This window comes from Mytilus californianus, unplaced genomic scaffold (genome assembly GCF_021869535.1).
Source record: "Mytilus californianus isolate M0D057914Y unplaced genomic scaffold, xbMytCali1.0.p SCAF_1, whole genome shotgun sequence".
In the NCBI taxonomy this organism is placed as follows: domain Eukaryota; kingdom Metazoa; phylum Mollusca; class Bivalvia; order Mytilida; family Mytilidae; genus Mytilus; species Mytilus californianus.
In genome coordinates this window covers 130,067,362-130,093,688 of record NW_026262581.1, presented here as the reverse complement: position 1 = coordinate 130,093,688, position 26,327 = coordinate 130,067,362, and the positions used below count along the sequence as shown (strand labels likewise).

The 26,327-nt window shown below is 32.2% G+C and overlaps 2 protein-coding genes across 3 annotated transcripts; one reads left to right on the top strand and one right to left on the bottom strand.

Annotated features, from left to right (window-relative positions):
• Positions 1-6,240: 6,240 nt before the first annotated feature.
• LOC127713316 (uncharacterized) lies at positions 6,241-14,116 on the bottom strand. Its single transcript, XM_052219773.1, has 2 exons — positions 13,697-14,116; positions 6,241-11,871 (listed from the first exon to the last, which is right to left on the bottom strand). The coding sequence occupies exons 1-2, from the start codon at positions 13,962-13,964 to the stop codon at positions 9,461-9,463; spliced, it is 2,679 nt and encodes an 892-aa protein (XP_052075733.1). The 5' UTR covers positions 13,965-14,116; the 3' UTR covers positions 6,241-9,460.
• Positions 14,117-14,361: 245 nt separating this feature from the next.
• On the top strand, positions 14,362-21,859 carry LOC127714069 (cytochrome b-c1 complex subunit 6, mitochondrial-like). 2 transcript variants are annotated; one of them, XM_052220019.1, is made up of 4 exons: positions 14,362-14,505; positions 19,179-19,220; positions 20,231-20,392; positions 21,686-21,859. In XM_052220019.1, the coding sequence occupies exons 1-4, from the start codon at positions 14,458-14,460 to the stop codon at positions 21,716-21,718; spliced, it is 285 nt and encodes a 94-aa protein (XP_052075979.1). In that variant the 5' UTR covers positions 14,362-14,457; the 3' UTR covers positions 21,719-21,859. The 2 variants fall into 2 exon arrangements, with proteins under 2 accessions (XP_052075979.1, XP_052075986.1); XM_052220026.1 differs by having other exon boundaries at positions 14,381-14,499.
• The last annotated feature ends 4,468 nt before the right edge of the window (positions 21,860-26,327 follow it).

Sequence of the window (26,327 nt, the reverse complement as noted above, 5' to 3'; positions counted from 1 at the left end):
GCCATCTTGTTTTTCCATCCAATCAATATTAGACAAGACTGAGATGACCTCAAAATAATCAATCGAAAACAGTTCCTGAGAACATTTAATAATAAATTTTGTACTGGCTTATCAGAATCAGAGAATGTCTCAGATAGCCATGTTCTTTGTCCATTCAGAACCAAAAACGACTTTTTGAACACAACCTTCCTTTTATTTTCCCTATTCAGCAGTTTCAGTGAAAATAAAGATAACATGATTTTCCACGTAGTTTGAACATGAACTTTGTGCAATAATTGCCTAAAAAGTTACCCCTGTGATTTCAATCCCATCAACATGAATGAGGAAATATATATGTGGAGGGTCTTTCAATCGTCAATCATGTAAAATTCAAACATTAACTTGTAATGAAAATAGGATGTTTAAATGGGAAATAATATATATGATGTATGAAACAAATACAGTAAAATATAATAAAACCAGATATAATTTATTGCTTTCAAGATTTTTATACAATCATTTTTGCTCAATTTGTACAATTTAACATAAAAATATCAGAAAAATATATCAATTTTAAAAGTATAGTATGAACAAGGATTAAAATAGGCTTCATAATATTATGGAATGAACTTAAAATAAGAAAAATATACATTTTTTGTTAAACAAAAAATTATTGAAAATATTCTATGAGATCTTAAAAAATTGATGTACATACAATGTATTCACTATTGAATAATAACATAAATAATATTAATTTAAGTAAAAAGTTGTGTAAAATTGACTAAAAATACATATTGCATATATATCAAATACAAACACACAAACTGTAGGAATTTAGAAATTACAATACAAATTTTTCAGTGGCGGATCCTGAACTTTTTATAAGGGGGGCCCCGCTCCAGTCATGCTTCAGTGATTCCCTATATAATCAACTGAATTTTTCCCATAAAAGGGGGGGGGGGGGGCGGCCCCCCTGGTTCCGCCTATGGAAAAGCTTTTATCAAAAATGGACTTAAAATGCCTAGCATATTTTGTATAAAGAGTGAAAAAACTTCATACTTAATCAAAGTGCTTGTGAGCACTGAAGGAAGATTGTTTTCATTTTGCAATTTTGTGAATTTTAAAATAAAACATTGACTTGTATTTTGCAAGTTAAAAATTTGAGTTGGAATTATCTTCCTTTGTTCATGATTGTACATTTGAACATGTAGTTGAACATATTTTTAAAACAGATTCATACATCATGCATTACTTGTGTAATTTTTCATAAAAAATGTTTTCTTGACAAGTATGGTAATTCAAATACACATCATATTGTAACTTAAATATCAAAGTATAACATATCATCAGTAAATTGCATGATATTGACTGGATATATAGGATCTAAAGAATGATCACTTCACTGCACTATTTTGTTTGAACTATCAAAGGTAGTAATCAACCTTGGAAGATATAGATATCAAGTCAGTACCATAGGGTTTTGATTGCATTTCATGTAAATATGTATTTCTTTTGGTAATTTTATATTCTTTGCCAAATGTGTTTATATCATTTTATTTTCAAAAATATAATAAGAACAATAGGTTACAAAGCTTGCTTTTAATCTACAGGTCATGAATATTTGTCACATTTTGTAAGGATTATAAGGGTAAAATGCATTATTGTATGCTTAGATAGAAAATGACCTTTTTCTTACTATTTAACCAAATAGAAAAAAAATCATTTTGTATAAATTAATTCATCTGAGTAATCTCCCCTTATAAAGCAAAGGTTTAAAAGTTTTTAATTAATCAAAAACTATTCTATACTTGTAAAAACAAATTTTTGCAAAAATAGCACATACAATTCTTCATTTAATGAAGTCGCACAAATAATTGTGCTCTTGATTCAAAATTAGCTTCTTTCATTAAAAATTTGGACCAATTGGTTGATGTTATATGCAATCGAAGATGGCAATTACCTTACAGGACAATGAGGTCAAGCCCAAGCTAGATGGTTAGTTAACACAAACTTAATTAATAATCATCCCCCCCCCCCCAAAAAAAAATTAATACAATGCAACAAGAATATTTTTTTGAATTGAAACTGTGTGGGCCAAGATATCTGTCCTGCTGGTAATTTTGAGTTATTTGTGGAGCTTATTGCACTGAACATGGATGTTAAAACAGTTTCTCTCTATAATTTTCAATAACTCTTAGAAGGAAACACTTGACAATATAGGCCATATCACTTATTGGTAGATCTTATTTTTCTGGCCATTTTTACTTTCCAAGTTTTACTATATAATAATTTTCAATAACTTTCCTGAAAATGGACATTTCAGGAGCAATAACTCAAAAATGGGTTGTCAGATTTTCCGAGAATTTCACAGTAGATAGACTTTGACCTGCTGATCATTTTTAACAATGACAATTTTGCTCTTCTTTCTACAGTTTTTGAGATATATAAAGCCAAAAACTGCAGTTTGTCCCGATGTTTTAATTCTACGATCAACAGAGTCATGTTTTTGATGGATCAAATCCCTGGATAAAATTTTTATAAACTAGATTTCCTAAGGAACATTTACTTTAAAGTTTTGTAACATTTGGCCCAGCAGTTTCAGAGGAGGATTTTTTTTAAAAAGTTTACAACAACATATGGCACCAAGTTATTACAATAACTCACATGACTCTTCGGGCTAGGTACGTTAGCTAAACAGTCTGTGTAGGAAAGGTTTATTTGCACACCTTATGGGTAATGATTCTACATGTTAACATGTATGTGATTGACCTAACATTTGTAACTACCGGTAATAAAATGACAAAATCATAAAAATTAAGTATTTAAATGAAGTAAATGTCAGTTCACTTCTAAGACACAGAAATGTACACCTCAAAATAAATCTAAAGAGACCTATAAATTACAGTGGATTAATTATTATTTGTGGGCTACCAATAATTGAATGATCAACGAAATTATATGCAAATTTTAGTAAAACCACAAAATAAAATATCCAGGGATTAACAATTTTTTACTCGATCCACAAAACTTATGTACCCAAGAAAATAAATGAATTAACAGTCATTTGACAGTATAGAAACTGAGGAAATTTTCATAAAAGTAGCTTAAAGGTACATGTAGGTCTCTTGTCAGACAGGTAGCTGACAGTTTTTGCTTTTCAAAAATCCAGTTTATCTATTACACATGTACAACTAACCCTTATCATTTTGTGTGACACCCAACTGATACAATCATGCACTTTAATTGTCATATGTCACCTTTTGACAAGATGGAAAACAAAAAGATATTCACATGTTACATTTATACATTTTAAAATGAATATGGATCTAAATATGGCTACAAAATAAGTTTCTATATCACACTATTTGAATTTCAGTTTAAAAATAAAATGCTTCGCTGGGGCGCAGCTTGATACGACCGCAGAGGTCGAACCCTGAACAGTTGGGGCAAGTATGGACACAACATTCAAGCTTGAAAAGCTCTGAATTTGGATTGTTATTAAATATTTGACACAGCATAGGTTTCTGACACAGAAAGAATGTGGTCTAAGAACTTGAATTTTTTTAATTTACCTATTATGGTCCAATGTCCAAAATCAAAATACATGGTTAGATTCAGCATATCAAAGAACCCCATATATTCAATTTTTGTTAAAATCAAACAAAGTTTAATTTTGGACCCCAACTTGGACAAACTTGAAAACTGGGCCCATAATCAAAAATCTAAACACATGTTTAGATTCAGCATATCAAAGAACCCCAAGAATTCAATTTTTGCTAAAATCAAACTAAGTTTAATTTTGGACCCTTTGGACCTTAATGTAGACCAATTTAAAAAACGGGACTTAAAATTAAAAATCTAAATACACGGTTAGATTTGGAATATCATAGAACCCCAATAATTCAATTTTTGATGAAATCAAACAAAGTTTAATTTTGGACCCTTTTGACCTCAATATGAACCAATTTGATAGCGGGGCCCACAAATAAAAATTCTAAATTCATGGTTAGATTCAGCATATCAAAGAACCCCATATATTCAATTTTTGTTGAAATCAAAAAAAGTTTAATTTTGGACCCCAACTTGAACCAACTTGAAAACTGGGCCCATAATCAAAAATCTAAACACATGTTTAGATTCAGCATATCAAAGAACCCCAAGAATTCAATTTTTGTTAAAATCAAACTAAGTTTAATTTTGGACCCTTTGGACCTCAATGAAGACCAATTTAAAAAACGGGACCCAAATTAAAAATCTAAAAACACGGTTAGATTTGGCATATCAAAGAACCCCAATAATTCAATTTTCGATGAAATCAAACAAAGTTTAATTTTGGACCCTTTTGACCTCAATATGAACCAATTTGATAGCGGGGCCTACAAATAAAAAATCTAAATACATGGTTAGATTCAGCATATCAAAGAACCTCATATATTCAATTTTTGTTGAAATCAAACAAAGTTTAATTTTGGACCCCAATTTGGACCAACTTGAAAACTGGGCCCATAATCAAAAATCTAAATACATGTTTAGATTCAGCATATCAAAGAACCCCATATATTCAATTTTTGTTGAAATCAAACAAAGTTTACATACTGGACCCTATCTTGGACCAACTTGAAAACTGGGCCCATAATCAAAAATCTAAACACATGTTTAGGTTCAGCAAATCAAAGAACCCCAAGAATTCAATTTTTGTTAAAATCAAACTAAGTTTAATTTTGGACCCTTTGGACCTCAATGTAGACCAATTTAAAAAACAGGACCCAAAATTAAAAACCTAAATACACGGTTAGATTTGGAATATCAAAGAACCCCAATAATTCAATTTTAGATGAAATCAAACAAAGTTTAATTTTGGACCCTTTTGACCTCAATATGAACCAATTAGATAACGGGGTCCACAAATAAAAAATCTAAATACATGGTTAGATTCAGCATATCAAAGAACCCCATATATTCAATTTTTGTTGAAATCAAACAAAGTTTAATTTTGGACCCCAACTTGGACCAACTTGAAAACTGGGCCAAAAATCAAAAATCTAAATACATGTTTAGATTCAGCATATCAAAGAACCTCATATATTCGATTTTTGCTAAAATCAAACAAAGTTTAATTTTGGACCCTTTGGACATTAATGTAGACCAATTTGAAAACTGGACCCAAAATTAAAAATCTAAATACACTGTTAGATTCGGCATAACAAATAAATAAATGTGATCAAAGATTTTACAAATCTAATGCGCCATACTGTGCAATTAAAGATTACTTCTTGAAATTTTTCAATATTTGAAATTTGAAAAAAAAATAATATTTAAAGAATAATTCTTTTTAATTTCTGAAATCTGAAATGAGAAAAAATTGGCCCCCCACAATTTCTTTTTATCCCCCCCCCCCCCTTTTTCCCCCAAAAAAATTCTTTCCCTCAAGATATGGTCATAATCTCAATTCAAATTTCCAATGGAGTTGGCAACCATAATTACCCATTTAAATTTACCATAGTGCTAACTTAATCTATTTTATAATAGAATTAATAAAAATATAGTGTCAAATCTTTCATATGGATTTTTTTGTAAAAAAAAAAGATGAAAACATTTGCAGATATTTTTACTGGTCTTCCTTTATAAATATGCATTTCTTTAAACATAATTTAAAAGCAGTGTAAGGGAAGTAACCAAAACGTTGTATTTTGATTACCTCCCTTACACTGTTTTAGATTATCTTTATTGTTCATTAACCATTACTTTATACATAATTTAAAAGCAGTGTAAGGGAGATAATTTCAATGATGTATTTGATTTATCTCCCTTACACTGCTTTAAATTATGTTTTGTACTAAAGTATTTGTCCATTAACCAGGACAACCTTGTTTTTCCCCCTTTTTTGCCCCTAATTCCTAAACGGTTTGAGCCATAACCCCCCAAAGCAAATCCTAACCATCCCTTTGTGGTATGGAAACTTGTAGTATAATTTCAGAGAGATCCATACACCGTTCCACAGTTATTGTCTGGAAACTAGAAAATGCTCATTTTTGGCCCCTTTTTGGCCCCTAATTCCTTAACTGTTGGTACCATAACCCCCAAAATCAATCCCAACCTTCCTTTTGTGGTATTTAACCTTATGGTCAAATTTCAAAAAGATCCATTCACTTAAACTAAAGTTAGAGTGCGAAAACCAATATGTATTCGGACGACGACGACGACGACGCCAACGTCATACCAATATACGACCACAAAATTTTTTTGCGGTCGTATAATAACTACCACAACAACTACATGAATTACAAACACAACCAACACAATGCTATTAAGTTAAAAGTAGTTCTATCAAAGGCCTAATTTTAGATCTAGGAACTTTTAAAGGCATATCATCAATAAACAGGTTCAAGACAAAGCCCACTTTGACATTTATGCTCATCATTTTTTCAATCATGGAACTAGATTATATTCAATGTTTTAAACTAACAATATTTGCAATCACTCAAGCCCCCAAAATGCATTTATGGATCCCATTCAAACTTTGTTGGGAGGGATTCCCTATACTACACATAAAACTGTTCCTCAAGGTCAGTAATCAACAACAGGATATCAAAATGTTCTTTCCAAAATTATTGTAATCAATTTTTCTTTTAAATCTCCCATTACATTGTATGACATCAGAACTTTTTACAATGAGTAAGTTTGCTCATTTTACAACTAATACACAATATTGGGATCACTTTTGAAAAATAAACATCCACACCCCAAAATATTTTGACAATTTCTGAAAAAAAAAACTAGATGTGGTATGATTACAAATGAGACACAAGAAAAAGGACAAGTGAAGGATGCATACTTTCTGAAAGCATGGTAAGGAAGTTATAAACATGGTTATGATACATAAGTTTGATTAAAATATATCTGGTTATTTTCATAAAACTGTAGGACACATATACCATGTATACAGAGAGAATGTTTAAATGCTATTTAAAACATTTATCAGAAGTTATATTTTATATCATCCTTAAAAAAAGTGAACTAAATGACACATAAATAACAAGCACAGATATCCCAAATTTTTTGTGGCACATCTATTTATATTAGGAATTTCAAATGGCAACAAAAAAACACTTTTAGCATACTTTCAAATACTTCAAAATGTACATGATTAAATCAATCAGCTACAATATTAGCATACAACACTGAACTTAATCACTTATGTTATATGTAGTTTGCAACCATCTCAGCCTCTAATATGAAACCACTTTTGGAACTGAAATCTGACGAAATTTGAACCAGGATTCTGTGATTAGACATCAATCATATCAGTCATGTCAACCATACTATATCTTATCCAAGATGTGTAACTACCAATGGCTACTACACAAATTGGCAATTATTTATAGCTAGAGGCTCTAATCAGCCTGTGTCACTCACTTGGATCTATGTGCATTTTCAACATTGAAGACTAAAATATAATTCATGACTAAGATCTATTTTTGATGATCTTGTATTGCTTACAGTATATCTATAATAGTATTTGACCAATATACAAATTGGACAAAAATGTCAATCAAGTGCAATAACTTCTTTAGGGAGTTGACTTACAATTTAGGCTTGGTTGATCTATTTGAAGATCTCTTCTTCGTGATCATATTCACTGTTTACATTGTCTCTTCATCTTCTATAGTTTTTGCCCAACACATGAAAAAATGGTAAAAAGAGTCATTTAAGAGCAATAAATCCTATAGAAGTCAACTGACAATCTTCCCACAATTTTTGCCTTTTTGTAGATCTTGTCTGCATTATCATTAATCAATTGGCCAAAAATTACCAAAAAAAAATCATCATTTAGGGTAAATAACTACAACTAAGAGTCCACCTACAATTTTGCTGACAAATATGTCAATCTTGTCCTGATGATCGTTTTTACTCTTTAAAGCTTCTCTTTTTCTATTATAGTTTCAAATTAAGCAGAAATGCCATAAATTGGTAACCTTCATTTAGCGTCAATAACTTCTATAAGGAGTCAACTGACAGTTCCAGACGTGTTTACAAGTTTGTAGATCCTGTCTTGCTGATCATTTTTGCTATTTGAAAATTTTGTCTATCTACTATAATTTTCAAGATAATGAAAGAAAAAATGGAGAAATAAACCTTAAAGGGCAATGGCTCCTATAAGGAGTCATCAGATAGTTTTTGGTGCATAAGGAGATAACTGACTATCTCAACATTCTGAACATGTTTGCCCCTGTCAGATTTTCTCTGATCTATAAGGGCTTGCATTCTCACTCCTATGTTCTATGTTTAGCCTTATGGGCAAATTTGGTTGGCAAGCAGGATCAGCAGACACATATTTTAAACTAGATATCCCAATAATAATTGTGGCCGAGATGGTTCCAATTGGCCCAGTAGTTTCAGAGGAGAAGATTTTTGTAAAAGTTAACAGACTCTGATGGCCTCCAAGTGATGAGAATAGAGCACTTGACCCTTTGGGTAAGATGTGCTAAAAAGTAAGTTCCAGCCTATATATCTGTAAGGAAGGCCAAAAAGGCCAAAAAAGTCCAAGAGACATGTGTACATGTAATTGGATCTTCATATTTTTTCCCAAAATTTCAAAAAATTGAAAAGCTTTCACTTCTTAAAACTTATGAGCTTACCATCACTTAAGCTGTCAAAAGTCCAAATTTGATAGAAAAAAGTTGGGGCAAAAAGTTTTTTTATTTTCATATCATTTTCTTTTTTGAAACAGACATACACAGGTCAAATTAATTCATGTATAGTCATATATGAATTATTAGGTGAAAGATACATGTACAAAAAAATGTATGTAAAGCAAAACTATTCTTTATAAAGAAGATCTCTAGCTACTGGTACTCATGAGTCATCATACAATTATCAGCTCTAAATTTGAAAGGACAGCTGATTACACAGACACAAACTCACATTTTTCATGAAATTTACTATTCAAGTTAGAAAAATGTACCATAATTATGTCAAAAGTAGGTTATTTGGAATGCAACTCACAGGTAACATGTATATGATGCATTGCTGAACCATTAATTACAAAAGATTTGTGTATTTAAAAATAAATTGTACAACTTTCATGGCCATGATTTTATGTTTAAAATAAGTTTGTGAAGTTGTTTTTTTTTACAGATTTAAGAATAAATACTGAGAAAAGAAGATGTAAATATTGGACCATGAAGTCCATACAACTCATTGACTGAAATTAATGTCTATGATTAGTAAAGAGTCAGTATTATTTTTCATTGAACAGTATCAAAAGCGAGAAGAATACCACCTGCCAGCTCCTAATCAAGAACTACTGTATGGATACATTTGATTGCATGTAAAATCACAAATGCTCTAAAAATGTAAATCCTATAAAAAATCTCAATAGCAAAATTGACACAATTCTATGCAAAACATTCAATCATTTTTACTCCAAGATAAAACATATTCATTATACCACTTATCTTAAAAAAAATTTTAAATCAAATCAGAAAAACTGTAAATAGATGCATTTTCTTCTTTTCCTTAACTTTTCTGAGTGGTCGTTTTCCAGGTGACATGCTTTTCTTTTCTCAGAGTCAGAGTCAGAAATAGAAACTGCTCTCTTTCTGCAGATGTCTCCAGTTTTACTTCCAGTTTCATTTTCTTTTCTTTTTTCAGAGCTAAACACAAGCCGGCATCCTCCACTTTTTCTAACTTTCCAATATGACATTAAGTCACCATTCTTTTGCACTGGCGTTTTTGCCACTTTGCACAACTTGATCTTCATTTCACCCTGCTGATGCATTTGATAAAAAGATTCATAATTTTCTTTTTGATTGTCAGGAAATATTCTTCTTCTAACTTTGACTTTTCTTTTAGCTTTCTTTTCACTTTTCTTGATTTCACTTAAATTTAGTTTGATTTTTATGGGTTCAAGTTTTGAACTTAAACCAATATTTTCACAATCTAAATTTTCATGAGAATGAGGAGTAACTTGTGTACCTTTACAACTTTCTTGTCCACTATAAAGAGTTTTCTTTTGATTTAATGGGGTGCATTCAGAAATCAGACTGTAAACACTTGTGTTTGAATCACTTGCACATAGAGTAATATCTTGTGTTGAGTTAGAATCATCCATGATTCCAAATTTACACCCAGAAAAAGTTGTTTTCCTTGTTTCAGGGGTTTCAGGCATAGATATCAGTGAAACACTATCTCTTGAACAACTGTTTTCATTATTTATATTACTGTAACCATTAAAAACTTCTTTTGTCACTTGACTTTTGTCATGTTTTTTCTCCATTCTGTTCATTAACAACATATTATGGTAGTCCTCAGGATTATATTCTTCTGTCATGTCTGTAGCTTCAGAATTAATATCATTATCATTGTTTGTTTTGTGGTCACACATGTCTTCTTTAGGAATATGTGCAGAGTTTTCTATTTCATGAATCCAGTTTGTGACCAAGTCTTTAAAATTACTTTGACCAGTGCCTCTAGAGGTGGGAGATGATAATTCAGAGAAACAAAATGATTTTTCAACCTTTTGTGGAGAAACAATGCTTTTTTCTTGGAAGTATCTGTCATTGATACTAGAAAAATTATCACAGTTTTCTGAAATATCTTGATTGTTTTCAAACAAAGAAATCTTTGAAAATTTCTTGCGTACATTGGAGGTAACATTTTGTACTGAGGTTAATGTATTGGTAGATTTGTGAGTTATATCATCCATGAAAACAGCATTGTCATTATGATAATCAATGCCAAGGGATGGTGTACAACATACATTTTGTATGGGAAAATTCTCCTCAGGTGGTAAAGCAGAATCACTATTTGTTCTTTTTATTGTATTCTTATCAGTTATATCACACTTGGAAATATCACGGAATTCACTGTCTTGTATATCTAGACCAGTACCAGAGTCTTGTGTGTTAGTGTCACGTTCTTTATGAAGTGATGGCATCTCACTGTCTAATATATCTATGGTTTGAACAATACATGATGACAAATTTGGCATAGCACAATCTGATATTTCTTCTTCATTATGATTTTCTAAAAGTTCATTACATAAAGAAGGCATTTCAGTATCCATATTTTTTACTATTGTATCATCTGATGTGCTGTGTTTTAAAACATTAGCTGAAACATTATTACGCTCAAATATACATTCTGTCTTCAGAGACGAAATTTCTTGTTCATTAAGTTTGACTCTCTTTTCAAATGGTTTTGTTTCTAGTGAACTTTGGTGACTATTGGTTATCAATAAACTAGAAAACAGAGAGGCTTGATGACCTTTTGTTTTATCACACACTGATTCTTTCCCTGCTATTTTGTTCAATTTGACAAAGAAATCTGAGAAAGAAGGCAATTTATTTATTACAGTATCTAAGTGATCAAAGTTTGTTTGATCCTTAACAAACTTTTCATGTTTTGCACTTTTGATATGTTCCCTTAATGAACATTTGTACCAATAATCACATGCCTCACAGAAACCACCTTTATTGTAGGTCACAGTTTTCTTTGCTGTAGAATATCTATTGACTGTTTTTTCTGCTTGTTTTGTTAGTACAACACCTTTAACAAATGGTGATGCCACTTCTTCATTATAAAATAATGTAGGAAATGTTTCAAAATGTTTTATCAGGGGTTTATACAACTGTTCTGTATCTTCAATTTTGAGGCAACATGTGTTTTCTTTTTCACTTTCTGTCCATTCTAAAGGTGTTATTCCATCAAGTTCATTTGTCTTCTTTGTTTTTTTCAAGGCATCAATAAATTTATTTGAATCTCGAAGGAAAATATTAGCTTGCTCCACCTGTACACCAAGATTTAAAGCATTCTGGGTAATATGATTCCCACCTACTGATGATCTTCTCTTATTACTCTGTGCATTTGCTTTCAACAATAAAGCTCTTCCTGAAACACAATTGAGAAATCATAAAAAGTATTAAATACCAAAAAAAAGCAATCTAGAATAAAAAGTTAAAGACCTGAAGGGTTGACTTAACTCGATTTGGGTATAGAAATATGCCATGGACTTTTCCCATCAACCAGTACAATGTCACTACAATGTAGGGAAATGCACCCCGCAGCTGTGCAAATGAGGAATAAAATTGTGTGTACAGTATAAACATAGATTACATAAACGTGTATTCTGAGCTTTTGTATTATTTGCCGTTATTCTTTTCATTTCAACATGCTGAAGGTAAAGGTGGTATTTCTTCAATAGGCATTATATACTGGGTTTCTATAAATGTTAAATAAAAGGAACTGTTGGAATGAACAAAAAAAGATAAGTGACAAAATTGGGAATGGGTATCTAAATAAGGATTCTGGATTTGGAATGATATTGATGTCAGAGTCCCTATTATGCTATACCCATGCAAAATGGTAGAATCAAAATGAGGGAACACTTTGGTCAACTACACAGATGGCAAACAATCAAACAAGAGCTAACTGTCAAATATTTTCAGAAGAGTTGCTTTCACGAGGTGCTATTGTATTACAATAGTAAACAAAAAATAGATCAAAGATTCAAATGGATGGGTTTTTCAGATTATTTCTAAAACAATGGAGAATGGTCTATACTGAAATTCAATAAAAAATACTTCTTCCAACCTACCAAATCTTGTCAACATAGTCAAAGTCTTATACATGTAGCTACATGTACCATAAAATTTATTAAATCAAACTGACTGTATACTATCATGACTATGGTCAAATGAATATGATGACAAGTATGCAGGATCTCTATGAAATGATCTCTGAGTATTGTTGTATTTCTGACAAATACATGCTCAGTAACTACATGTATTACTACATGTATATCCACAGCAGCGTCTGTATACTATGTCCCTACTAACTTTCAACAATATGCAGGTGATTAAATCTAACATGTGAGCCTAGTACGTGAGAATGTGGTAAATATTTACAAAATTGATTAAATGTAATAATCTGTTCTTAGCAGACATTCTGTTCCTTAATCACACGTCCAACAGTATAACTTTGATTGAATATTTGGTCATGCGAGTACTCTCAGATCTGTACTTTTTGTCTTTTTTGTTGTGGGGATGTATAAATCCTGCCACGTCCAGTCTGTGTTTTTTGTTAGTTGTTTTCTACTTTGTATTGCTCATCGTTAAGGGCTGTACAGTGACTTATAGTTGTTAACTTCTATGTCATTTGGTCTCTGATGGAGAGTTGTCTCATTGGCAATCAAACCACATCTTCTTATATTTATACTTATCACTATTTATACACCATTAGGCATTACCATCAATACCATGATTACTCAAATCACCAAAGTTCCTGTAAAATATTGACATTACAAGAGAACATGCCTACAGCTACAATGCAAAACTGATTGTTTGACATCAATGAATCTAATGTAGCTTATTCGAAAAGGTCAAATATAACATAATTAATTTCTTTAAAATCATAGGTTCTGCTGCCTGTTCATTTAAAGTTGTGTCAACTCAACAAAATGAACAGACTAGTACTTATCCTCGTCTCATGGGTTTTTCGTACTATTAAGAATGCATTGTGACGTCACAATTTTCCATTGAAAAAGCATGCAATTTTTTAGTACGAATTCATATGACGTACAAAAACATGATCTGACCATACCGACAAACTAAATGACAGCAGTGATTTTGGGTCTATGGGTAAGTCATAATATTACAAAGCTTGCAAAACCGAAGACTACTATTACAGTAGAAGTCTCGGCAAAATTTATACATACCTCTACTAAGATTGCTGATCTCTATTGTTTTAACTTCTTTATTTGATTTTCTTTCCAACTCTCCATTTTTCTTGTCAGTGATAACTAAGTGAACATCTTTTGATAGAAAGCCTTCAACAGTTCCGCCGAGTTCTCTAATTCTTCTGATGACTTTCCTCTTCACCGTTTCCGCCTTGATGTCCAAGTAAAATGTCTTGAAATGAAACGGTTGGTCTTGGAAATCCAGCTTTCTTTTAGCATATTTAGCATCATTTGAATTCATTGACATTGCTGCTTCTATTTTGTTCAAATGAGCAACATGTTGTGAATAAAAATAGTCAGTTCAGGTGATGACTAGCTGTAAATTTGACGTATTTGTTACTGTGTGTAAAGGTATATGAATGGTTTATGCTGTAGGCCTTTTCAGCTGTTTTTACAATGCCCGCTACTCTTGACGTCACGACAGGGAGTAGTCATTTCATGAGCAGATAATCAAGATGGCATTTAATTAGTATCTTTCTTGAGTATTCAATTAATATTGGTTATGATTTTATTACAATAATTAGTCAGTTGTTTAAAGCATTATTTTAGGCCTTTTTTATTTTTCTTTGTTTCTTGATATTTGGTGTTTTCGGCGCTTCTCGATCCCATAAATTGCATTTTTTCAAAAATCCTAATTCTGATCTGCTCTTTAAATACGTCTTCTAAACGTTTGAAGGGGTCTGAAACGGTGTACATTGTTAAGTTGCATATCAACTTTCCTTCACAATCTCAACTCCAAAATGACCCTTGGAGAAAACTCCGTTGCCCTAAAGGACCCTGAGGTACAGGTAAAAGATGAATGTAAAACTAGTAACTGGATTCAGAAGACGAAACTTTTCGTTTTTTAACACCTTACCTGATTTCTAACGAAAACATTCTTCAAATATCATATGCCCTTTGACTGCTCTGTGTCCTTGACTTCAAATATTTCAGTTAGACGTCAATAAAAGGAAATTTAGGTGTATGCATTGTGCTTCATTGATGCTCTTCAACTCTGCACTTTGTTTGATCTTTTTAACTTTTTGGATTCAAGCAAAACGGAATTTGGCGTCTTGCGTTCAAAATTTCAATCCTGGTATTTATATTGAGTTTATTGAAATAGCTACAGAAAAGAACTTTCTCTAGACAGCTATTTGCAAGAGAGCATAATAGGCCACTTCATGGTTAGTTCGGCCATATTGAGGTGGAAATAGTATGATACTGATAGTACAGGCGCGGATCCAGAGCTTAAAGCGGGGGGTTTTGTGAGAAATGTTTTTGAACATTAGAGAAGTTTTCTTGTTATACCAAACAATATGTTTTTTTCAATAATTGGCACACTTTTTGTTCATCCGGCATATGGTTACTCAAAATAAACTTTTTAGATTAGTTTAATTATTTAATTACAGATTGTATCCACCCGTTTTGCAATAGCTGTATCAGCCCTTTCATCTATTCCACTAGACGTCTTATCATGTGTGTTGGTCAAGTCTTGTGATCTTAATAAGGCTGTTTGGTGGTATTTTTTTTTGGTGGGGGGGATTAACATTCACCATTTGCTTAACACAATTCTGAACATTTTTTTAACAAACTGTCCGGGGTTGTCGTCGAACTTTTTAACCCGTACATTTCTTGTTTATGAAAAGGAAAAGAACTAGGTGGATTCCAGTTTTTATTTAGAATGCTATACATTTGAGCACTAGGTACAGATGTGGAAATAAAGTTTGCAATATCCTTAAATTCAGCTGGTGTCATTTTCTAAAAAAAATTCTTATGGATATGGTAAGGTGAAAAAGTATTTGTCTTCAAATCAAGCTAACAGAAAACGTCGTGTTAATCATAAAACCAACAAAGTAATAAAATATAGGGATAGCAGCCTTGGATTGTCTTAATTAAATCCTTTCATCCTCTAATTATCAATTAAGTTTCCCTCAGGCCAATGTAATTATGACGTGTATATTTAAAGGAGTGTAGCGACAACGTGTCACCCTATTCATTGCTGGATATTCAATTTATAGTAAAGATAACATTAAAACAAGAAATAGTTAATACAAAAATTATTTTAAGATTTTCAAGCGGGGGGGGGGGGGGGGGGGGTTTTGCGAACCCCACCCCCCTAAATCCGCTAGTGTAGTACGGGATATCCTATGCATGTTTCCAAGCAACTGTTCTCTTTTAATGATGTTTTCCCATATTTTTCAAACCATTTTTACCTCCATTATGAATCTGCCCCCTATTCAACATGGCTGCACTAACTGTGAAGGGGCCTATTTCTCCACAATACATAACTTTTGTCATAATGTGGGATATTCATTAAAAGGTACATGTTATTGTTATAATATATCCATGGCACTGGCTATGATTACCCACAAAAAGTAACAATAAGAAATAATGTTTATTACATCACAGACTTATTGCCAAAATGTATTACCAAACAGGGACCTGATTTCATATGGAAATTGCAGGTAACAATATTATAATTTTTAGCTCACCTGACCTGAAAGGTCAAGTGAGCTTTTCTCATCACTTTGCGTCCGTCGTCCTGCGTCCGTCGTCCGTCGTCCGTAAACTTTTACAAAAATCTTCTCCTCTGAAACTACTGGGCCAAATTTAACCAAACTTGCCCACAATCATTATTGGGGTATCTAGTTTTAAAAATGTGTGGCGTGACCCGGTCAACCAACCAAGATGGCCGCCACGGCTAAAAATAGAACATAGGGGTAAAATGCAGTTTTTAGCTTATAACTCAAAAACCAAAGCATTAAGAGCAAATCTGACATGGGGTAAAATTGTTCATCAGGTCAAGATCTATCTGCCCTGAAATTTTCAGATGAATCGGACAACCTGTTATTGGGTTGCTGCCCCTGAATTGGTAATTTTAAGGAAATTTTGCTGTTTTTGGTTATTATCTTGAATATTATTATAGATAGAGATAAACTGTAAACAGCAATAATGTTCAGCAAAGTAAGATTTACAAATAAGTCAATATAACCGAAATGGTCAGTTGACCCCTTTAGGAGTAATTGCCCTTTATAGTCAATTTTTAACCATTTTTCGTAAATCTTAGTCATCTTTTACAAAAATCTTCTCCTCTGAAACAACTGGGCCAAATTGAACCAAACTTGGCCACAATCATCATTGGGGTATCTAGTTTAAAAAATGTGTCCGATGACCCGGCCAACCAACCAAGATGGCTGCCACAGCTAAAAATAAAACATAGGGGTAAAATGCAGTTTTTGGCTTGTAACTCAAAAACCAAAGCATTTAGAGCAAATCTGACATGAAGTAAAATTGTTTATCAGGTCAAGATCTATCTGCCCTGAAATTTTCAGATGAATCGAACAACCTGTTGTTGGGTTGCTGCCCCTGAATTGGTAATTTTAAGGAAATTTTGCTGTTTTTGGTTATTATCTTGAATATTATTATAGATAGAGATAAACTGTAAACAGCAATAATGTTCAGCAAAGTAAGATTAACAAATAAGTCAACATGACTGAAATGGTCAGTTGACCCCTTTAGGAGTAATTGCCCTTTATAGTCAATTTTTAACCATTTTTCGTAAATCTTAGTCATCTTTTACAAAAATCTTCTCCTCTGAAACAACTGGGCCAAATTAAACCAAACTTGGCCACAATCATCATTTGGTTATCTAGTTTTAAAAATGTGTGGCGTGACCTGGTCAACCAACCAAGATGGCCGCCACGGCTAAAAATAGAACATAGGGGTAAAATTCAGTTTTTGGCTTTTAATTCAAAAACCAAAGCATTTAAAGCAAATCTGACATGAAGTAAAATTGTTTATCAGGTCAAGATCTATCTGCCCTGAAATTTTCAGATGAATCGGACAACCCGTTGTTGGGTTGCTGCCCCTGAATTGGTAATTTTAAGGTAATTTTGCTGTTTTTGGTTATTATCTTGAATATTATTATAGATAGAGATAAACTGTAAAAAACAATAAATGTCGGCAAAGTAAGATCTACAAATAAGTCAACATGACCGAAATTGTCAGTTGACCCCTTTAGGAGTTATTGCCCTTTACAGTCAATTTTTAACCATTTTTTCGTAAATCTTAGTAATCTTTTACAAAAATCTTCTCCTCTGAAACTACTGGGCCAAGTTAATTATGGATAGAGATAATTGTAAGCAGGAAAAATGTTCAGTAAATTAAGATGTACAAACACATCACCATCACCAAAACACAATTTTGTCATGAATCCATCTGCGTCCTTTGTTTAATATTCACATAGACCAAGGTGAGCGACACAGGCTCTTTAGAGCCTCTAGTTTATTGTTACCTGAAGTTCTTGTTTACCAACAAAATATATTCAGGCAGGCACTGATCGAAGTAGGGATGGATTAAACAACTCACTATTATTATTCAGAGGAACAATTTGTTCCAGGTGAGAAATTTCCTACAAATTGATCAACAAGAACATTTTTCTCAAACAGATCTACAGTATTTTTCAATGAGACTTGGAAAATTATAAAAAAAAAAATAGATATGGCTGATGTAGAACACAGCAGGACAGAACTGTTAGTGTGCAGTATAAACATGCATACATATGGATCTATAGTTTGGGATGGGTGTCTTGAGTGGTACCAACTGCAATGTGTTTGCCTCAAAATGTAACCTAAGGCTACCTACTAGATATGCAAGAAGTGCCCAGTGGTGGATCCAGGGGGGGGGGGGGTTCTGGGGGTTGGAACCCCCTTTTTTTTTGACGATCAATGCATTTGAATGGGGACATATAGTTGGATTCCCCCTCCCCTTTATCCTGGGTTGGGAACCCCCATTTTAAAAATGGCTGGATCCGCCCCTGGATTTAAATATCTGTATTAAACCTTCAATGTACATGTACTGGTTCTTTAACTGGTACCATTAGGCATATAAGATTGATGAGGTGTCTGAAAGGTATTCTCAAACTTTTCCCGGTGAACTGTTACAATGACCATACAGATTAATTTCAGGGATAGAAATCAACACTTGTTCAGTCAATGGGTCACCTATTAAAATCAAATTGGGTGATTAAGTAGTATTTGTCCAATAACCCAGGTTGTTATTTATTTTTCATGGTTATTTTCCCTTAACGTTATGTCTTATTAGTAATATGTGTGTGATTAAAATATAGAACAGTAGCCTACTCTCCCTCTAATATAATTTACAACAACATGTACGTCACAGACAAAATCTTTCAAATTGTGTTCATGTAAATCCCCTGCCCCTCCAAAAAAACAACAAAAAAACTCTCAATTAATAACAAAAGTAAAAGATCAGATTCAAGCAGAAGGCATTCATATACCTTTTTTGAAGTATCAATAATATAGATATATATGTCTTTGTAATTAGAATTAATGAATACATGTACATTGTTATGTTTCAGAAATGTCATCTGTTGATCTGTTGATGACATGTTTCTGAGTTCATCTTTCTTCAATTTAAGTACATGGTAAAAATAATGGTTGATTATTCTTTGTTTTTTTAGGATGATGCTCCAGCAGACGATGATGAAGATGATGAACCAGAGGTATTTTTGTTTGACAATATTCTGTTATTATCATTTTTATTTTGTGAATAAACAAATTATTTTGCACAAAGTCTAATGATTTTCTAAACCTACATTGGATAAGATGATAGTTCAGAAAACTTTCCAGAAAAAGTTATGATAACCTCTGATTGTTGCCTTGCTACATGTACAAAAACATGTATCTTGGACTGGGTATATATTATCTTTTAGAATTTCAAAATTTTAATATCTTCTGACAGAGTGCTTTATTTTTTTTTTTTTTTAAGGTTTTAAAGTTTTCAAATTAGTCTACCTTCAACTAACATCAGTCAACAAATATACATTGTAAAGCCTCTTTTATTTATCATTTTTACCAACTTGGATACATTTATTTGACTGGTTGATTTGAGTATCCAAGCTGTAGGTTATTAAGAGTAAAAATTAATCACTTTGGGTGTGTCAACTTCATATCCTGATCTTATTACCTGATTGATAAACACAAAGAAAAATATGAAACAGTTGATTAGAGTTTTATTAACCATGTTAACATAAACAATAACATTGAATTAGGTTTATAAAGTGACATAAGACTCAAGAGTTAATTTTTTCTGAACTTGAAAAATTCATGACAAATTAAGACTGAAATGACAAGTATATCTCTAACATATAATTTTAAGATTAGAAATTTTACAAAAACCTTTTTACAGTGTTACATAGTAAATTTTAGTCTATATCGTGTATATATATATAGTTTCAGATTCAACTTTTTAAAAAAAAATATAGCAGTTTCGATTTTGTTTTTGGCTCCAGGTTAACAATAATTTTTTTATTGCAGTAATGTGAAAAATGTCATTTTTGTCATAAGTGCTTTATCCAATAAATATTTGAATTTGAAAAAAATAGATGTTAGAATTGGCCAAGACAAGAACCAACGAATGTTTCATTTCAGACATAAGCATGAGCTAATCATTAAGTATAAAATTGCTCATTCCAACATGTATACCTAATATTATTTATATGAATGATCACAGGACATTCAAGTAACTATAAAAGAATCCTGCCAGACGACTGCAGAGTGTGTCAAATATAAAGAAGCATTAGATTCTTGTAATGCAAGAGTCAGCAGTCGAAAAGAAACAGAAGAAACATGTTATGAAGAAGTTTTAGATTATGTCCATTGTGTAGATCATTGTGTAAGTTTAGTAAATGTTAGAATTAGAAAGATAAAGGTGTCAAATTAATAAGAAATGTACATGAATTATCTTTGAACATTCCACTTTTGTCACACTTCATGGAGTTCTGTTATTTTATTCACTAAGTTATTCATGATTATATTTATGCTATCAAGAAATTTCATGTCAATTGTTCAAGATCTTATGATGTCCTGTAGATCAAAGATCTGGACACTTTGGTAATGCTCAATTTTGAGCTTGAAACTCTGGTTCCAATTGAAGGGAACTATATCTGTTTTAGAGATTTAATCTTCCTTTGTGTTACAATAGTTTGCATGTCTATAAATGTGTGTTTCATTTGATTTCTCCTACTGGATCAAATAGTGCATAACAGTGATGTAATAACTCAAGTTTAATTGATATTTTTTTTTTAAAATACAATACAAAAGTTTTTATGAGATATTTATTTCTATTTCTTTTATATTTTATTACTAGCAAAAAAGTAGCATATCTTTTTTACTCTGTCTCAAGGATCCCTTGCACTTAAAGAAGTTGGGTTAAAAGTTAAACTTGATTATATATCCTTGACTTATACAGTCATATAAATATAGACCTCAAATACACGTAAAATATTTTGTTTGTACTTTCAATCTTTGAAAATGAGGGGCTTTATAGTATATAATTGACTGCAATCATATATTTGGTACAGAAATTGGTATTCTTTACATATTTAAATATATCATGCTCCTTTCAAGATATAAACATTACTCATGCACATGAATAAATGCCAAATCTGTCCCAGGACGATATCAAATTTACTGAGTATTATTAGCCTTGTCAGAAATCTTCTTTTCCACTTGCAAGGATGTTTTATAGTGAACATAACTGCATGAACCTATTTACAAGATTTTGCTAGTAAAATAATACAATAGAAACAGAAGATATATTATATTATTATTACACACTACTATAAAAAGCTTAAAATATATATTTTAACATATACATTGTAATATAATAGATATTGTAATAAGGAACTTATTCTAGTTGCAAAAGTTAAAGCCAATTATGTACATATACATGTATATGCGTTGTCCAACTACAAACCATATGGATATAGCTGTTTTAGTTTAACAAAATGTTTGGAAGCACATGTAGTTATAAAATAAAAGTTATACCTAGATGGTTTAGTTTTAAACTTAACAGAACGACTAAAGTTGTGAAATGATTTAGTAGTATAGGTAATATGTATAAATTCTTTAGAAAACGCTGACAGAGGGAGTAATTATTTCACAATTATTTTTTTTCTCATTTCAGGTAGCAAAAAACTTATTCACCAAACTTAAGTAGCAGCGGATTTTTAAAGTATAGAAATGACTGTACTGGCTTAAGAAAAATATTTTCGTTAGACATTCAGGTTTTGACAGTATAACTGAAGTGTATTTGTTTTTGTAACTGACAAAAGAAATAATAGAATTCCAGTTAATTGTCTATTGTTTGTTTATTCTTTTCCCCTTTCAGTATTTTCTTTCTTTAGATTATCCTTACTTTTAGAATTGAACATACCTGTCTCCCCATAATTGTCTTGCATCAGGTGATGAACAATTTGAAGGTGAGGCAAATGTATGCTAATTTGGCAGCAGTCACTGTGTTATTTATTTGAATAAAGAATTAAATTTCACCAAGACAAAATGACCTCGTGCTGGCCTACAAAAAGTTGCATCCAGAAAAATCCTCAACATGGAATTTTTGTATCCAGTTTCAAAACATTTGCACCAATGGCTTTGCACCAATGGCTTACCCTTTCCACAAATGAGTTAATTTTATGTCACTTCATACCTATTAGATCAATTATAAAACCATAGGCGGATCCATGGGGGGGGGCCCGGGCCCCCCCTTTCGTGGGAAAAATTTGGTTGATTATATAGGGAACCACTGAAGCATGACTGGAGAGAGCCCCCCCTTAGGTCAGTCAGCGGGCCCCCCCCCCTTATGAAAAGTTCTGGATCCGCCACTGAAAACTATAAGAAGAAAGGTTTCTTTGCGAATCTTCATAATCATTTTGAAACTTAAACACAATGCTCATTACCATAAAAACACAGATCAAGTTTGAATTTTGGTGGCGTCACTTTTACCATTCTAGAGTTATGCCCCTTTGCAAAAGGAAAAATTGCTGAAATATTTGTTTCCGTTCTCTTACTTTAGTTTGCCTCAACCAAATGTTATGAAACTTATGCACAATGGTCATTACCACAAAACACAGATTAAGTTTGAATTTTGGTGGCATCACTTTTACCATTCTAGAGTTATGCCCCTTTACAAATGGAAAAATTGCTGAATTTTTCATTTCCGTTCTCTAACTTAAGTTTGCCTCAACTAAATGTTATGAAACTTATAAACAATGCTTATTACCACAAAACTCAGATCAAGTACATATTTGGGTAGCATCACTTTTACAGATCTTGAGTTATGTCCCTTTATAATGTTATGCAACATGCCCATGGACACATTCCCCTTTTATTTTTTGTTAAGATAAACTCTAATATTACCTGGCGTAGACGTGCGTACAATGTGTTTCAGCATTTCTCCTCGAAAATTGACTTGTTTAATGGAATAAAACGTCTGATTTGAAAACTTTCTCATTTTTTCTCCGGAATAGGCTATTTAAAAATAATTTATCTACCCTATATGTGGAAAAGATTGCTATAGTATGACCATGTAATTTTATTGATTCATGAAATTAAGAAAATCTGAATGGTTTTTGTCCTGCCTGGTAGGAAAGTTGCAGAAGACAAAAATATTACTTTTCTTGCATGTTGTAAGGCAGCATTATCACTTTATCACTTTTTAAATGCCCTCTTCTGACCTTCCTTCTTTCATGGTTCATTGGAAAATGTTAGTTTTTCCAGTTTGATCTATTTCTCAGATACTACAAGCAAGTATTTATATAGTAAGACTTGTATAACTTCTTGCTACAAGCAACAATGCCACTATAGTTGGTGTATGGAACTATTGTTAAGTGTACATGTATGTCTGGCAGGTTTCATGTGACCTTAACCTCATTTCATGGTTCATTATCAATGTTAAGTTTTCATGGTTTTGTCCATTTTCCACGTACTTTAAGCAATAGATCAACTATATTTGGTGTGCATATATAAATATGAAGATGTGATATGATTGCCAATGTGACAACTCTCCACCAGAGACCAAATGACTAAAAGTTAACAACTATAGTTTATTGTACAGCAATGAGCAAAACTCATACTGCAAAGTAAAAAAGCTATAAAAGGTCCTAAAATGACAAATTGTAAAACAACTCAAACGTGAAAACTAATGGCCTGATATATGTACAAACAATAGATGGAAAACAAATATGATATACAGCAACAAACAACAACCACTGAATTTCCTGACTTGGTATAGGCACATACAGAATGTGGTGAGGTTAAACAACATTTGCTGGCACCAAACCCACCCCTATCTTGGGAGAGTTGTGTAACAGTACCACATAAGAACAAACTATAAGAATCAGTTAAAAAGTGCTCAACTCATCAGATTGATACAAAGCACAAACAAAACCAACAAAAATATAAAAGACACGAAGTACAGATCTGAGAGTACTAGTAGTTACTGAAAGCTAGTTCAATGCCAGTAACAACTAATATATAAATCTTCCATGTAAGACTAATATAAACCATTAAACATCCAACATCCAATGGATTTAGGTTAAAGATGTCATTCACAGTCAGAGAAAAACTTGACCTTGTGCAATGCCAAAATATAAGTATCCTGTCTGGCACGATTCATCTGTCCTTGACCTCATTTTCATGGTTTGTTAGTCGATGTTGAGGCATCGCTTATGGTATCTGAGAAACAGTTTTATGGTTATGCCTGTTTCTCAGATACCATAAGCGATGCCTCAACTCTATTTGGTGTATGGAATGATTGAATGGTGTACATGTCTGGCAGGCTCATCTAACCTTGACCTCATTTTTATGGTTCATTAGTCAATGTTAAGTTTTCATGGTTTTGTCAATTTATCAGATACTAAAAGGTCAACTATATTTGGTGTATGAAAATAAAATGATTGCATGGTGCACATGTTGACTGGCAGGTCTTGGCCTCATTTTCTGGTTTATTGGTCAATGTTCACTTTTTGTTAATAAGTTGTTCTCGGACACTATAAGGATCTATAAACAATAGGCTAACTATATTTTGTGCATGATTGGAAGTTGTACATGTCTGTTTAGTAGGGTTCATCTGATCTTGATCTCTTTTATATGTATCATTAAAAATATTAATTTTATGTTATACTTACAGTAAAACCTTCAAATTTCAGACTTTAACATAATTCACTCGTGATAAGATAAGCAGGCGGGACATTACCGCATGTGCACTCTTGTGATGAGACCTCAAGCTCCACTTTAAGATAAAACCTGTTACTATGTAACAGTGCATGATAGATCAACAATATTTGGTGTATGGATTAGTTGCATTGAGTATATATCTCTATATATGTTATATGGTCCTCAACTCGTGTTTACCATCCAGTGGACAGGTTAATTTTTCAGGATGAGGTTTGTTCCTCAGTAACTATATCTTTTTTTCTTTTCTGTTTTTTTTACCATGGCGTCAGTTTGTCTTTGACTTATGAATTCGAATAACCCGCCTCTCTTTTGTGTCACAGACAGCTAATTAGTCCAGTCCTGGAGAGTACTGTCCTTTGATGTAGCTGTAAGGTATACAATGTTGTTATCTGCTAAAAGACTCAACTATGGGTTAATTTCCTCTGTTATGTCATCTACATTGTAGAGTAAGAGACCAACTCGTAATACAGATTATCATGGTAACCCAACTCGACATCGATGGAATCCTAGTAACTTTCTTACTTGTGATGCAAATATTTTCACTGTCTGGGTTTTTTTCTGGTGGATCTTCATGTTGTTTTCTGTGTTTACTTATTGACGGAAAGACCGATCGAAATTGATCGGTTAGTATATTTGCCTTTCTAGTATTTGGGGATCTGTTTCATATTTCCCATTTCTTCATCATTTTTTTGTGTTTGGTGAGGGTCCACATTCATTTTGCTATTTATTATCGAATTGCGTTATTATGTTTTCTATACATCTACAATAAGTTTGTTTGAAACAGTTGTCTTCGATTTGATTTTTGTTTGGAACAGTTTTCTTCCATTGTAAAAATATGATATCAGAAGCGTGGTTTTTTAGTGGACTCGGGGTCTCTTCGCCTCATAATTTTTTTTTTTAAAACAAGACCTTATGCAGTGCCAAAATAGAAATATCGACAGGATATAGGACCGTAAGTGTTCACAACTGTTTAAGGATACATATTTAGTAATGTTTGAGTTCATAACAAAAAACATATTGAAAGGTCTTTTTATTATGTTAATCGCTTCTTTTTGTGTTTTTTTGCGCTCCCCTCAGTTTTTGTTTGTTAGCTTGATTTGTATCTTCATAATCTATTTATGAGATTTGAAAATCGGCAAACTACTGTTGGCTTTATTTAGATTTATTACATATTAGAGTTAGTGCATTCAAAGGACCAATAACTTTTCGTGAATCGTACCTAAATTTACTGTCTCTATAAACAACATCACCGTAAAAATGAGGATGTGCTATCCCGTTTGTAATACGTTTTCTACAGGTAAAGTCAAATTTCCAAACTAACATTTTGTATGTATAAAATAATTTATTTAAGGTTTGAAGTAGTTTGTGGTAACGAAATCCCGGACTAATCAATTTACCAGTTATACATATATTCTATAACGCCATTACTGACACAGGCATGGCGAACAAGTTGGATAAATGAACACCGTAAGATGAAGCTAAAGGAACATCACCGTACAAAAATGAAAATTAACAATATGTATATGTTGGTTTGTACTGCTTGACAAGTATGCTATTATACTCGCAGATAACGCGTGTTTAAATAACATTAC

Coding starts and splice junctions, on each gene's coding strand:
- LOC127713316 (XM_052219773.1), bottom strand. CDS start 13,964: ATGTCAATGAATTCAAATGATGCTAAATATGCTAAAAGAAAGCTGGAT. Junction 11,872..13,696: donor GATCAGCAATCTTAGTAGAG/GTATGTATAAAT, acceptor ATTGTGTTTCAG/GAAGAGCTTTATTGTTGAAA.
- LOC127714069 (XM_052220019.1), top strand. CDS start 14,458: ATGACCCTTGGAGAAAACTCCGTTGCCCTAAAGGACCCTGAGGTACAG. Junction 14,506..19,178: donor TAAAGGACCCTGAGGTACAG/GTAAAAGATGAA, acceptor TTGTTTTTTTAG/GATGATGCTCCAGCAGACGA. Junction 19,221..20,230: donor ATGAAGATGATGAACCAGAG/GTATTTTTGTTT, acceptor GAATGATCACAG/GACATTCAAGTAACTATAAA.